The sequence below is a fragment of the Ceraceosorus guamensis genome (assembly GCF_003144195.1).
Source record: "Ceraceosorus guamensis strain MCA 4658 unplaced genomic scaffold IE81scaffold_22, whole genome shotgun sequence".
NCBI classification, from domain to species: Eukaryota; Fungi; Basidiomycota; class Exobasidiomycetes; order Ceraceosorales; family Ceraceosoraceae; genus Ceraceosorus; species Ceraceosorus guamensis.
In genome coordinates this window covers 143,367-156,999 of record NW_020290017.1, presented here as the reverse complement: position 1 = coordinate 156,999, position 13,633 = coordinate 143,367, and the positions used below count along the sequence as shown (strand labels likewise).

At 56.7% G+C, this 13,633-nt stretch overlaps 5 protein-coding genes across 5 annotated transcripts; 3 read left to right on the top strand and 2 right to left on the bottom strand.

Moving 5' to 3' along the window:
- Positions 1 to 38: 38 nt before the first annotated feature.
- IE81DRAFT_275572 (hypothetical protein) lies at positions 39 to 1,811 on the top strand (the record flags this gene model as incomplete). The annotated part of the gene is made up of 3 exons (XM_025511456.1): positions 39 to 993; positions 1,054 to 1,544; positions 1,620 to 1,811. Coding segments are annotated over 3 exons (1,638 nt in total), but the record flags the coding sequence as incomplete, so codon positions are not given.
- A 485-nt stretch (positions 1,812 to 2,296) lies between these two features.
- IE81DRAFT_99307 (SET domain-containing protein) lies at positions 2,297 to 4,646 on the bottom strand. The gene is made up of 2 exons (XM_025517815.1): positions 3,264 to 4,646; positions 2,297 to 3,120 (listed from the first exon to the last, which is right to left on the bottom strand). Exons 1-2 carry the CDS (start codon positions 4,479 to 4,481, stop codon positions 2,479 to 2,481), a joined length of 1,860 nt encoding a protein of 619 aa, XP_025370344.1. The 5' UTR covers positions 4,482 to 4,646; the 3' UTR covers positions 2,297 to 2,478.
- Positions 4,647 to 6,426: 1,780 nt separating this feature from the next.
- Positions 6,427 to 9,943, top strand: IE81DRAFT_365994 (hypothetical protein). Its single transcript, XM_025516972.1, has 5 exons — positions 6,427 to 7,796; positions 7,865 to 8,267; positions 8,336 to 8,781; positions 8,859 to 9,617; positions 9,702 to 9,943. Exons 1-5 carry the CDS (start codon positions 6,852 to 6,854, stop codon positions 9,726 to 9,728), a joined length of 2,580 nt encoding a protein of 859 aa, XP_025370343.1. The 5' UTR covers positions 6,427 to 6,851; the 3' UTR covers positions 9,729 to 9,943.
- IE81DRAFT_300975 (WD40 repeat-like protein) lies at positions 9,875 to 12,757 on the bottom strand. Its single transcript, XM_025512225.1, has 7 exons — positions 12,212 to 12,757; positions 11,772 to 11,979; positions 11,127 to 11,634; positions 10,877 to 11,039; positions 10,424 to 10,787; positions 10,094 to 10,327; positions 9,875 to 10,016 (listed from the first exon to the last, which is right to left on the bottom strand). The coding sequence occupies exons 1-7, from the start codon at positions 12,583 to 12,585 to the stop codon at positions 9,990 to 9,992; spliced, it is 1,878 nt and encodes a 625-aa protein (XP_025370342.1). The 5' UTR covers positions 12,586 to 12,757; the 3' UTR covers positions 9,875 to 9,989.
- A 110-nt stretch (positions 12,758 to 12,867) lies between these two features.
- IE81DRAFT_99217 (hypothetical protein) lies at positions 12,868 to 13,633 on the top strand. The gene has a single exon (XM_025517814.1). It carries the CDS (start codon positions 12,921 to 12,923, stop codon positions 13,416 to 13,418), a length of 498 nt encoding a protein of 165 aa, XP_025370341.1. The 5' UTR covers positions 12,868 to 12,920; the 3' UTR covers positions 13,419 to 13,633.

The following is a 13,633-nucleotide window of genomic DNA, read 5'->3' as shown; positions in this document are numbered from 1 at the left end:
GCGACTTCGGCGATGTGATCGAGAACAAGCGCACACAATCAAATTTGTATGCTTCGACTGGCTTTGATCTGATCGGTGCGCTCACCCGCATCGCCAACCGTCCCAACCCAAAGATCACGATCGGGCCCATCGACCTGTCTTGCTCTTTCACCGTTTCGGACGCCAATATGCCAGATCAGCCCATCTTATACTGCTCAGACTCGTTTCTGCATTTGACCGGCTATGAGCGCGCAGAAGTCTTGGGTCGCAACTGCCGCTTCCTTCAAGCCCCGGGCGGCATGGTGGAAGCAGGATCAGAGCGTCAACATACCGACGGTCGCGCTGCACGCCATCTCAAGAAGCGATGCCATAATCTTCAAGAGTGCCAGGCCACACTCATCAACTATCGCAAGAATGGGCATCCCTTCATCAATCTGGTGACCATCGTTCCCCTGAGCTGGGGCGACGTGGGTCCCAATGGCGAGCCTCCTCCAACGTACTTGATTGGCTTTCAGGTCGACCTCGTCGAGTCACCTGGCGCTGTCGTCGAACGCAAGGCCGATGGAACTTACCACATGAATTATGCGAACGGTGACCGTCAAGATTCAACTCGCTCCCAGCCACTGGACGACCATACCGCTCTACACACGCATGCTGCCGAGACTCTGGCTGCTGCTGCTGCCAGCGCCGTCGCACAGCAAGATCCGGCAGTGGTCAAGGCGAATCAACAAAGGATGATGGCAAAGGACCTCGCCGACATCATCAGCAGCGGCAGCGTGGACACATCGCAATGGGCTACATTACTACTCGAAAACTCGCACGATCTCATTCACGTTTTGTCGCTCAAGGGCACGTTCTTGTACGTATCGCCCTCGGTCGAGCGGATCCTTGGATTTAAGCCCGAAGAGCTGGTCGGCAAGAGCATCAGCGAATTCTGTCATCCGTCGGATGTAGTGCCCGTCTTCCGCGAGCTCAAGGACTCCACGAGCAACGCAAGCATTGCTGCTGCTGCTCGTCATTCCGCCCGCACCGATGGCACAGTCAACCCTCTGACTAAAGGTGGAGCAGGACAAGTCGGTCCCTCGGTCAACTTGATGATGCGCATGAGGCACAAAACGCTAGGCCACACTTGGATAGAAAGCGCCGGCAAGCTCCATCTAGAGCAAGGCAAGGGTCGCAAAGTTGTTATCTCCTCTGGCCGTACACGTCCAGTGTACGATCTACCATGGGAAATGGCGCGCAAAAGTCTCGACCCCCCTGGGCACGAGTCGCCTGGCGTCTGGTCAAAAGTTTCGAAGAGTGGCCTCTTCTTGACAACAAATGGAGCAATTTCTAACCTTCTAGGTCAGCAAGCCGAGGACACGCAGCTTACCGGGCGTCATATTCGAAGATTCACCAACCCGGAGGCACACTCGGCTATTCTCACAGCTCTGCAGAGCTCCGATGGCGGAGTTGTCTCGCACGCGATGAACGATGGCCATTCGAGTCCAAAGGTCGACGTTTTGTCCACTTTCTACCCTTCGGCTCGAGATGCGGAGGTAGCGGAGCAGCAGCCTGCCGTGTTTGTGCACACTCAACGACTGAACGGTAGAATGCCTTCGCTAGTGCCCAATCACCTTTTCTCACTGGCAGGTGTGGAGCCTCGCGCACACATTGCTCCGCTCGCCAAGCATTCGAGCTCCGAGAGTGACGCTGTCTCGTCATTGAAACCTGGCGAACCCAGAGCAGGCAGTGTATTTGCCGAGCTGTCCACTTACAGAAGCTCATCGTGGGTCTTCGAGCTCCACCAGCTCAAGAATGCCAACAAAAAGCTTCGCGAGGAGTTGCGACACCGTCGTCGTGATAGTCACACCCAGCCCACGGGCATGACACCTTCGCATCGCTCGTCTGCAGGGGACTCGCTTCAACGTCCACCGCTGAACGTCAATCCAGTCTTCAAATCGCAGCGCGCAGCAGAGGGTGGCAAGGAGTCTTCTGGTAGTAGCGGCGAGACCATCAGCAGCAGTGCTGTGCAGTCCAGCAACGACAGTCTGCTCCCATCAACCTCGTCGAGCGAAGACACGGTGGCAACGAGCGGCGGTAGCGCTGGCGAAGATGTCAATCCATCGGTCTCAGGCATCAAGAGAAAGTTTTAAGGCAGAATAATGTCCATGACGCATGCTCAACATCGCGGTCCTTCTTTTGGGGGTTTCTTGAGTCACCTTTCTATACTTGTCCACGTCTTCTGTCCCTCCCTGCCGCCGCCCCTTCCGCGCCACCCGTCCTTTCTTTGCATCTATGGAAGCTCGGTATGGTCGATTACCTTCTTTGCACGGCTGCCTGCAGACTTTTCCGTCTTGACTTTTGGGATTCGATTCAGTTCGAAGGCTCCTTTGTAACATCACTCGCTCCATGATTTGATTCTATGCCCATTGAAATCGCGTTTCCGCTTCCATGGATCTCGATCTGATCCGCGTGGTCGCCTTGCTTGCAGTGCCTGTCTCGCTCAAATTCCGGACGCTATGTCGAACCATCTGAACCAGGTTCGAGGGCGTCAAGGTACTCTTGGATGATGTCGGCGTGTGCGAGCGAAGACAATTCCTTTTCGACCCAGTCCAAGCACCGCAAGAAGCAATCAACTTGGCCCATCGTGTAGTCTCGAGCCAACAACGCGACCGGCAGCCTCAATTCTGGCGAAGCGCTGAAAGCTGTCAGCTCGCTCGAGTCGTTCTGAGCTTGATGCGCTCTCGACATGGTGAGTCCAGTCGCGCGCGAAATTCGCTTGCACTGCTTTAGCAACCTCTCGCACCTATGCTCCAAGAGCGTCTTGACGAAGTGCAGAGCGTGTCCACGGACGAGGATGCTGTGCGCTTCCTCCTCTGCTGCTGCGATGCCGAGCTGAGCTTGGAGGCGCTGCAACATACCTTGCAGAGAGGTCTGAGCATGCGCTCGAGCGAGTTCGTACGAACATTGCGTTTGCACCTCTGCCAGCAAGGATTCGGGAGCTGCTTGACCATCCCAGTAGTGCGTCTTGCCTGATAGCGCGGGTCGAGCGCTGCCTTCGCCGCCACCAATGCTAGACAGAGCTTCTGTGTCTGCTGCGACTAGCCGGAGCGAGACCGCATGATACTCGCTCACGAAACCGTACGATGCCAAAAATTCCTGCATGCCAGAATGCGCAACGCGAGGTTTGGACAAGGTGTTAGATGGATGCAGGAGCGCACGAACGGGCGTAGGAGGCAAAAGAGGGGGGGGGGGGGGGCCAAAGTGCAAGAAAGCGTGGGAAGAGGAAGGAAAAGACTCACTTCGCTGCTCTTGTAACCGTAATTGTTGAAGATTTCCGAGCCCGCTTCGACGGTTGCGTGAAGGACCAGCTCGACGTAGGCGTCGTCCGGCGGCCATCTAAAGGCCCACCCTTGGCCGTCGTGAGAGTGTTCAGCAAGCTCAGCGTGTGCGGAGCGCGTACCATTTCCAGCAACTGGAGAACGCTGTGGGTGTGCTTCGTCAGACAAAGACGAATGAAGAGGAGCATCGCCGTCTTGCGCGACGCTTTGCCTACCCGCAATCCACGTCACTGGTACTTTGGGCTGATGATTGAGGAGATCCAAGACGGGAATGAGCACGGGAGCATCGTCGTCATCTTCGTCTTGCCCAAACTTGTCGGGGAAGCTCAAGAGTCTGGGAGGGAAAGCTCGACTGGTGTAACAAGCATCTGACCATCTCCATCGATTGAGCAGGCAGCCCGACTCCTCAAAATCGCTGCCGACGCTCCATTCGAAGTCGAGGTCGTGCAGAGCTGCTGATGCTCGCGCGGCCAAAGTGGAATACTTTTCCAAACACCGAAGCGCGTGGGATTCGATGGGACTGTGGTGGAAGAGGTGCAGCTCGGTAGGAGTGTAGAACGTCGGCAGGAGGAAGTGTGAGGGAAGTGCACGGATGTAAGGATCGTGATCGCTCGAAGGCCATTTTCCCCTCTCGATCCTCTTGTGCGCGGGTCTGGAAGTGTGCTCGTCGGCGTCGGAAGTAGGGCTGACAAGGCAAGAGTTGTTACTGGAAGTTGATTGACTGGGCGACTCATCGAGAGACTGATTGAGCTTGCACAAATGATCGGCCAGCGCTACGTAGAGCACGATGGCGTCTCGAGCAGCCAGCTGATGCTTGAGGAAGGCCCGTTTGACCTGTTCCACATTGACGCTCAGCAGCTTTGCGATGCCATCGAGGGCAGCATTGGGATGAATGCACAAAGCGACGGGTACGCGCAAGATGGATGCGTTTTTGGAGATGATGTCGTGCTTGGCAAAGAGACCGTTGCCGTGTGATGCTGCTACGCATGACGCTGCCTCCACGGCAGGATGGAGTTGCGCCCCGCTTTGGGATTGGAACCAGTGCAAAAGGGCTCGGCATTGCCTCGCTCCGCCTGCCACTTCGACTTGCTGCTGCTGCTGCTGCTGCTGCTGCTGCTCGACGTTCACAACTTCATCTTGCGCTTCTCCTGCCCCCACCGCCACCGTATCGCCGCCCATGATCCACACGAAGGGACGTGGCGGATGGGCAAACGTCTGGATCAAGCACCCGAGACGATCGATTTGCTGACGTTCAGTCAAGAGTCAACATTGCCGGTCTGAGCGAGTCAGCTTTCCACACGCTTATGTCAGAGCACGGGCAGGTGCGAGCGAAGCAGCGAGAAGGTGAGGTCCTTGCTTACAATTTTGAATCAAGAAACACCGTTAGAAGGCGGAAAGAATCAAAAAATTGAGCTTCCCGAACTTAGTTTGCACGTGATCCAACACATTCAAATTACGCGTACGGTCGCTGCCTGATGCTGCGCGGAGACAGCGAGGTGTTGCCCCCTGTCACCACGGGTTGCAGCTCAAGACGATGATGCTGCGGGCTGAACGCGCGCCCTCTGACAACTCAATCGGCATCCGTGGCAGCACATTTCCACAGGATTCGAGTGCGCGATGGTCGCCTGGCGTAGGCTCTCTTGGCCGTCCCTTTATGACGTTGATCGAGCCGCGTGAGTGAATGCTGATGCGATCAGCTGAGCTGCGGATCATCGAATCAAAAGAAGAAGAAGAAAGGCGGCAACGACGTCCATGCAAGTCACAGTCACGCTTGTCGGTTGGGTTGGCTCGATGGTCGTTGAGCGCGGGGCAGATCGTGCGTGCGGGGATGTTGTCGGAGGCAGGCAGGTAGGCAGGCACACGCAGATAGACGCGCGCCCATCAGTCAGCAGAGTCACGAGTGCAGAGGCGCTGCTGGCCGCGCGCGTGGGTCACGAACGAACAACTTCACGAATGTGAATCACGAAATGGACCTTTCCTGTTCAAGAAGTTTGCTGTGCTGTGCTATATGCAACGACAACAGCAAGGGCGCGAGTCAAACATCTATTCTGATTGTCGCGATCGAGCAGCCTTGAGTGGACGTTGCATATGGGGATACGCACACGACTCTTGACTCTGCTGGTTGGCGTCCACCCATGCAGCTGGAATTATAAGCATGAGCAGCGCAAACACCGGTGGTATTATTTATCACATTGGTGATTCTGATGATGATAATTCATATTTGATAGTATGTTACACCTCACTTGACCACAAGAGTACGGTACCCGCAAGAATCGAGAAGCTTGGCTTGGATGCGCGTGCTGGATGCTGATGGGCCGACCAGCAGCGCGAGGAGGCTGTGCCACGCACGCACTCGAGGCATAAAGCTTCGGCTGTGGGCACTGCACAGCACCTACTGCTAGCACCTCTATGAGGCACAATTCTGTCCCACGTTTCAACGGCCTCAACTCTACCATCAAGAGTCTTGAGTCATGCAGAGTCCCGATTGTACAGCTCAAGCTATATGGGCAATCGTAGATTACGAACGGAGACGCGAACGCGAATGCGAATGCGACTGGTGAATGCTGTGCCTGATGCCTCGTATATGGGACTCATCAGCTCTATATAGGTGTGCGTTCAGTGGTTGCGGCGTGACAGTCCGAGTCAATCAAGTCTGCCATGACGGCTGCTTATTTGCGCGCATAGCGCTTTGCTAGCTGATGCTCTTTGCCGCGCCGCGGTGTTCAGATTGCGCCAAGAAGGGAGCATCGGCGCGGCGAAACAGCAGCGATGCGCAGCGCGCGGCGCGGGCGTACGCGTGTATCAAGTGATGCCTACACATCACAGCCATACAGCACTTACGACTCGCCGTGACCGCCTGATGTATTCAGTTTAGCATCATGCATCCCCCATCGCGCATCGGCATCACAGCAGCAGCAATGCAGCAGAGGCTTTGTTCAGATTCGTGATTGTCTGCATGCTGCTGGGCGGAGCGATGCAAAGGCAGCAAGCACAGCCTGCAGCAGCAGCAGGGAGCACGCCGCACGCCGCACACGCCGCACGCCGCACGAATGGCACAGCGCACATGGTGTCCTGCACGCGGTGCTGTGCTGCCGCCCGCGACCGAGCTAGCCGCTGCATCGATCTCATCCTCGAAAACTTGAGGCTTCGATCTGGCACTCGCCTGCCCTTGTCTCTGTTCTGTGATCGGAACCTCGTGATCCATATGAGGGCGACGTTAGCTGTACCCCAAGTCCGCGCCTCTCTGTCCCCTCCATATCTAAGTCCAAACCAACCTTCCTTGCCAAAGCTTCCACTACCGAATCTCTGTCCGCCTTCTCAACCTGGATCGACAGCGTGTTCAAGCAGCCATTCAGACAGCGCCGTTCTGCTACTCCTGCTGTCGCCTGCTTCCTCGCCAGTTACTGCTCGCGAGCATTTCTGCACATTGCGCTGCTCCGCTCTTCCGAGCTGAACCCCCGTCACCTCGTGTAGAGCAATCACGAAACTGCTGCAGTACACATACCACAACTCTAGCACCACGCCTCATCGAGAGACGGCACCGCCGCAATGTCTCGCCCTCCCATGCTTCCGCCTTTACCGACGGGATTCGGAGAGAGCTCAGGACCGTATCCTCCAGTTCATCAGAGCAATGGTCATAGTCAAGGTCCGCCGCCATTACCGCCTCAACCGCCAGGCATGCTTCAACGCGAGCAGCAGCTTCGACAGCAAGGCAGAACATCAGCAGGCGGTGGCGGTGTTGGCGCATATGGACCTCCTATGCCTTCCATCGTCCAACCTCAAGCTCATCGAGCTAGCTATGCCCCCGGTCAAATCATCAGCAATGGTGCGCAGAGCTTTGGACAGCGTCATGTAGGAGGATTTGCTGCGCCTTCCCAACCTATGCGGGCTCCCAGTCCTGCTCAACGGCCTCAGTACGGTGCGGCCCTGCAGCCATCTTCTCAGCATCAACGTTATCACAGCTTGCAAGAACCGTCGACGATTCACAGACCCGCATCTGCCGCTCCTTCCTTTGGTGGCTATCCAGCCCCTTCTGCTCTACCCTCACACATGGCCGGTCAGCATGTTGAGGGCGGATCAAGAACATTCTCCGTGTCTCACTCTGAGAGCATGCCTCAAGGTCTGGGCGGTGGAAATAGCAATCCTGTGCCCGGATTCGACAAGCTAGGCTTGGGACCGGGAGCGGGACACCACGAGGCGGGAGTCAGGAGAGCAAGCGCGAGCGAAGCTAGCGGAGGAGCAGGTCATAACGGATCATCTGCTCAACAAAATCCGGGCGGTGGTGGTGGTGGTGGCGCACCCCAGGTGCTGAATGCGCCTTTGCCAGATCTTGGCTCTCTAGGCAACATCAGAGATCGCGCAATGGCGAGCGGCGATGAACGCAAAAAGCTGCAGTGGGCCAAACAGGTTGTCAAGTACGTCGAGAGAAAGCACGATGGCACGAGGATATCTGACCCTGCGCTCGTGCGCTATGTGGACGAAGCCATCTCTTTGGTGAGGCGGTCGCGTTCAATCCGGAGAGGGGAAAAAAAATTCACTGAATACGATTTATCCTGCTGCAGATTATGAGGAGAGCGTCCATCAACCCTCCAGATGTCGAAGCGCTGTACCTGAGAGGCGATTTGCAAGCCAGTGGCGCATTCCCGACATATCTACGCAAAGATCTCAAATCCGCCTTCAACGACTTTGAGCTTTCGGCGAGGATGGGATACGCACCCAGCTGGTTCCGCATCGGTCGCGATTACGAAGTCTTGAATGACGCCAAGCGAGCTCTGGATGCATACAATAGGGGTGTCAACGCATCTGATACGGGATGTGTGTATCGGATGGGTATGGCTAATTTGCTAGGACAGCTGAATCTGCCCGTGGATCATACTCGCGCCGTTGCGCTGCTTCGACAGGCAGCCGACACCGCAGATCTGGACACGCCTCAGCCAGCATACATATACGGCATGCTCCTCGCTGGTGAGTTGGTCTTGCTCTCGGTGCGCTATCGCATCGCTTCTGGGCTGACCAATGCGCTGCGACACCAGGCGAATTCTCGCACGTGGAGATACCTCAGCACCTTCTGAAGCCGACGCCGGATCCCCGCAATCCTCGCGCGCCAGCCACTCTTCAGTCAGAGGCTAGGAGGCGCGTAGAGAGATCCGCCTACCTCAACTTTGCTCCAGCTCAGTACAAGGCTGGATGGTCGTACGAGTATGCTCAGCTGGAGTGCCCCTTTGATCCGCTCTTGTCCGTGCAGTACTACTCCTTGGCCAGTCAGGGAGGCGAGATCGAGGCGGACATGGCCCTGTCCAAGTGGTTCTTGTGCGGCGCTGATGGCTGCTTCGACAAGAACGAAGATTTGGCGTTCACCTTTGCCGAAAAGGCTGCTCGCAAAGGTCTGGCCAGCGCAGAATTTGCTCTGGGATATTACTACGAAGTCGGCGTTGGCTGTGAAAAGGATGTGGATCAATCGAGAAAGTGGTACAAGCGGGTGAGCGCAAAGCGCTGCGTTGTGCCAGGATCGCAGCGTTGGCCATACTGACAATCTTTGTTCTTCTGCGCGACCAGGCCGCTACGCAGGGCAACACGGATGCCAAAGAGCGCATAGAAGCGCTCGACGGCCCTGCACCTGCTGTGCTCTCTAGGGTGGAGCACGAAGCCCAGATCGATGCCAAGCTGGTGCGCAAACGTACCGAGGCCAAAATGCTCTCCGATCGAGCTGGCCGTGGCAGAGCGCAAGGCGGCAACAATGCAGGCGTTGCCGCCCAAGGTAATACAAGCGGAAGATCGGGAGAAGCGGGTGGTGCGGTCGGAGGAGGAGGAGGAGGAGGCAGACAGGCTGCTCACGATCTTTCGCGGAAGCGCACCATGCGGATGGTGGAGGAGACTACAGGTGCACCCATTAGTCAAGCAGGAGGACGCGGACGAAGAGCTGGACGACAAAGCGAATCCGCTGCTGTGCCAAGCATCCCGAGCGGTCCGACACAGCAGCAAGGTCGTCTGCCCCAACAACAACAACAGCAGCACGGGGGAGCTGCGCCGCCTCCTGCAACGAATCAGCCAGGCAGGCACGGTTCGGGCTACTCGCTGGCGGAGACATACGCGCCAACTGCCACTCCACCCCGCAACAATGCGCCTTTGCCCGCTCAGCAAAGACCATCTTACCCGTCTCAACAGCCCAGCTCGTCAGCTAGACCATCCGCCGGGAGACCTAGCGCCGGACCTCCTCAAGATCTTTCCGGACCCAACAGTGGTACGCCGTCCAAAGCCCCTGTCAAGGTGTACGAGAGCTTCCAGGAAATGGGCTTCGCTCCCACGAAGGCAAAGGTGAGCCTTGAAGGAAGGATCGCTCAGATTCTCTCTCTTGCGCAATGCGCTGACCTCATCTGGCTTTGCTTTCAAATGGACCAGGATGATGAGAAATGCGTTATATGCTAGAATCGCGTGCTCGGGTCATCTTCTCCGCGCTCCGCTTCCAAGAAATCTTTCCACGCCCTTGCCCTGCTCTAGTCTTTCACTGCCTCACTTCTGGATTTCGCAAGTGGCTCAAGTCATCACCCGCACTCATGGCGAGAAGTTCTTCTCCTGCCGCTACTCATTATACCCTTCGGACAATGACGGGACAAGTGACAATGACATGCAATTTTCTCCTCTCCATTGTCCAACGCCTCGCTGCCCATTGCGCAATGCGAAACTGCTTCAGGATTGCGCAGGAGGGATTTTGAACTGCAAGCGGCACGGACGAGACTGGCCGTGTGAGCTGCGGACACGCGAATCCAAACCGACTCAGCGGCAGCACTCACACTTCTAATGCTGCCGTCCGCTCCCGCACTCGCGACCGTGGAAGCGTCGAGCCATACGGCACCATTTGCCCCGCCTGCATGCGCATTCTTGATTGCGACGTGCTTGAAAGGATTGTCGACGCTCCAGACGATGACGTTGGTGTCCAGGCTGGAAGAGACGGCGCGCTTGCCATCTTGCGAGAACGCAATGGCACTGATGCGAGCCGTGTGATTGGTCCACTGGTTCAACTTGAGCTGGAAAGCGATGCGAGGCAAGTCAAATCACCAATGTGTGATGATCAGTGTGAAGTGTTCACGAGTGCAAAGGGTCCTCTCGCAGTGCTTCCTTACCTTGGCATCCTTCACGTCGTACACCATGATGCGCCCGCCAGCTTCTCCTGCAGCCAGAAGGGAGCCATCCGGCGAGAAGGCCAAGGCCGTCACGCCTCTGCGTCCATTCTCGAGCAAAGCGGTCTGCTTGAATGCGCCATTCGCGACGGACCCCAATCTTACTTTGCCGTCCTCTCCGCCAATCGCTACAACTTGACCGTCCGAGTAAAGGCCCACAGCCGTCGCATCAAAGTCTAGCTTTTGCTGATGCCGTTGCACTGGCGATCCGTTGAGAATGTCCACTCCGTTCGAGGTGGCTACCACAGCTACAGAACTGGAGCCGGCCAGGGATCGCGCTTGCCCAGAAGTGCCGACTGCTGTCGAGCTGTGCGCGTCACAAGCGGATCATGACGGCGGGATTAGGAGTCCAAGCGACTAGGTGCGGGCGCGCAACCACGATTGCAAGCCACTCACTCGAATGCGGCATTGGAATACCTCCTGACTGTGTCGTCCATACCAATCACCCAAGCCAGGCTCGGGGTAGCAGCTGCAATTCCAGTCACTGCAGCTCCCGTCGCCTGGATCTGCTTGACACGACCATCGAGAGAAGTGCTGACGATGCGACCATCAAATGACCCTGATTTTGAGACGAAAGAATGCGATGGATCAGCTCTGCGTCACTTGCAATGTATCCCCTTGTTAGCCCATTGAGCGCCATGCTCACCGGACAGAAGCTCGCCATCAACCACAGCGAATGCCCCGGTCCCTATGGCGCGTGTAGGAGCGTGCAGCGTCTTTGGTGCTGACGAGGGCGATTCGTCGTATCTCAAGACGTGTAGAGCACCCCCGAGAGCGAGCGCTACAGCTTCGCCCTTGTCCGCAAAAGTGACGCCGACTAGCTGGTCATTAGCACCGCCGCCACTCGCATTCTTCAAATCGAAAGCGTGCTTGAGCTTCTGAGTGGCTGCATCCCACACTTTGACGATAGCGTCTGCTCCTGCCGAAGCGACGAGGGAACCATCGGCAGAGACGCTCGTTGCGAAGATGGTACCGGCATGAGCTTGACCAGCTGCGTTTGCTGCGCTGTCGGTCAAAGCTGCGGTGGGCTCGCCCGACGTTCCGTCGTAGAGCTGCAATTTTCCGTCAGAGCCTGCGCTGACGTAAAATGTGCCGGTGGGCGCATAGCTGACGGATTGCACAAAGCGAGTGTGCACGGATTGCGTCGAGTTGTACTGAAAAGTAAGGAGAGAAGCGCACGTGAGCTTCCTCTTGACTCCAAGCCTTTCAGACCGACTGAACAAGACATTGGAACGCCTTCGCTCGTCTTGTTCAAAGCTACTGCTGTGAGAATTCAGTCAAAGAGGCTCACCTTGAAGGGGACCCCGGCGTAGAAGACGACGGCATTATCGTCGCCAGCCAAGACTGCCTTGAAGGGTCGTTGTGGCTTGATCGCGACAGAGTTGAGCGCCTTGCTGTGTCCCGTCACCTCACCACACGAGGAACCCGAGTCTGCGAGGAAGAACGCGCCGAAGCTGTGCGTCAAGGGATGGAAGTGTGAGACCAAGCGCAAGAAGCAGCTTCGAAGCCAGCGTGATAGTCAGATCTATGCGCAACACCATAGGCCCGGTTTTGAGTTAGGTGTCTCCATAACGAAGAGAGAGCATACACTGTGCGCTTATGTGCAGCACAGCTCGGCCTTCTGACTCTATGGGAGCTGAGCCAGTGATCTGCATCGCAGACGTAGTAGGCCCTTGCTCTGTATTCGCCGAATACGAAGCCACTCGTCCGCGCGTACTTTCGCATGCTCACCTTTCCTTGCCCTCTCCGACCGCGGCGATCCTCTTGCTCTCACCGTCCCAAGCCAAATCTCTGATGGGCCCAGACAGCGCCTTCTTTTCCAACTTCAAGATCATCTCCTCGCCCGCCAGGTCCCACACCCTAACATTTCCGGCCGCATCTGCGCTTGCGCAATAGTAGCCATTCGGGCTTACCCTCGCGACGGTGACGTTTGTGGTGTGTTGGCCGTACAGCTTGGACTTTGTTGGTGAGATCAGATCTCGTAAGACCACCAAGCGACCACACGGATAGACCAGCCGTTTGCCGACCGCATCCCAAGCGATGGGCGTGGAAGAGGCACGCGTGGTGGTCGGGTTGGGAGGATAGATGTGCTGAACAGTCGCCATTGTTTCAGAAGCAGTGAGGTGCACGTGAATTAAGAGCAGAAGAAGACTCTGCCTGCGGAGCTCCAGAGGTGACGAGCGAGGCCGTCTTTGTCAAGTAGCAGAGCGTGCACACGCGTCTGGAGAGGGGATGATGGCGTGGTTCAGCAATTTGCGAGTGTGAGTGTGGTGTTGGTCCTTCTGGAGCAGGCAGTCAGTGGTTTTAGCGAGTCGTTTCCTCGCGCGCTGCTGCTCCGCTGTCCCCCCTGCCGTCACGAATGCGCAGCTTGCTTGCGTGCCAAAGGGTGATGGAGCACGGGCCATGCTGCGTCTGCAGCTCGCACGGAGCATGAGGAGTGATGCATGAGCGTCCCGCGGTATGCCATTCAATACTTCTTGCTCGTCATCTCATTCCTCATGCGATTGGTGTCGATATCATTGACCTTCCGACAGCAAAGGATGAGGGCAGAAAACGCAGCCAGGGCAAGATCAAGCAAGCTAGAAAGATGATAGCGAGCACAAATAGGGACGTGAGACAGTGCGATACAGGTCGAACTCTCCCAGCCGGACCAGGGCGCCCGCGCGCCCCTTTCAGACTTAGACATACGAACATCAGGCTCTGCATGGTCCGGCTGCGATATATCTTGCGAGACACCTTCATTGGCGAGGTGCTCGGCGAACAGCATGGCGTCGGGGTTAGGTTGAGCCTTGTTGGTCAGCGCTTCGTACGCAAATTCGCCTTCTTCCGGCAAAATTTGTTGGCGCTGAGTGGCGCTTCAGCCCACGACAGTGCTATCTGGCCCATCACGCTTTTATGTTTCTCAAGTGTGCCAAGCAGCAGCACGGAGAAGATGTGAATCTCTGCTCAATTTCTCACTACTTGAGCACCACGCACGGTTAGGACAATGCATTGCATGCTGTTGCTCGTCACGGTGTCTTGGCGAGCACTTCCTGTGTGACCTGTTTGACGCGGTCGTCGCCTGTTGCATTGAGCCACTTCTGCGCAGCAGCTTTGGCGCTGGCAGTCTTGCCAACAGGTAGCGAACCAGACGACTTCGAAACGAGCTGTGAA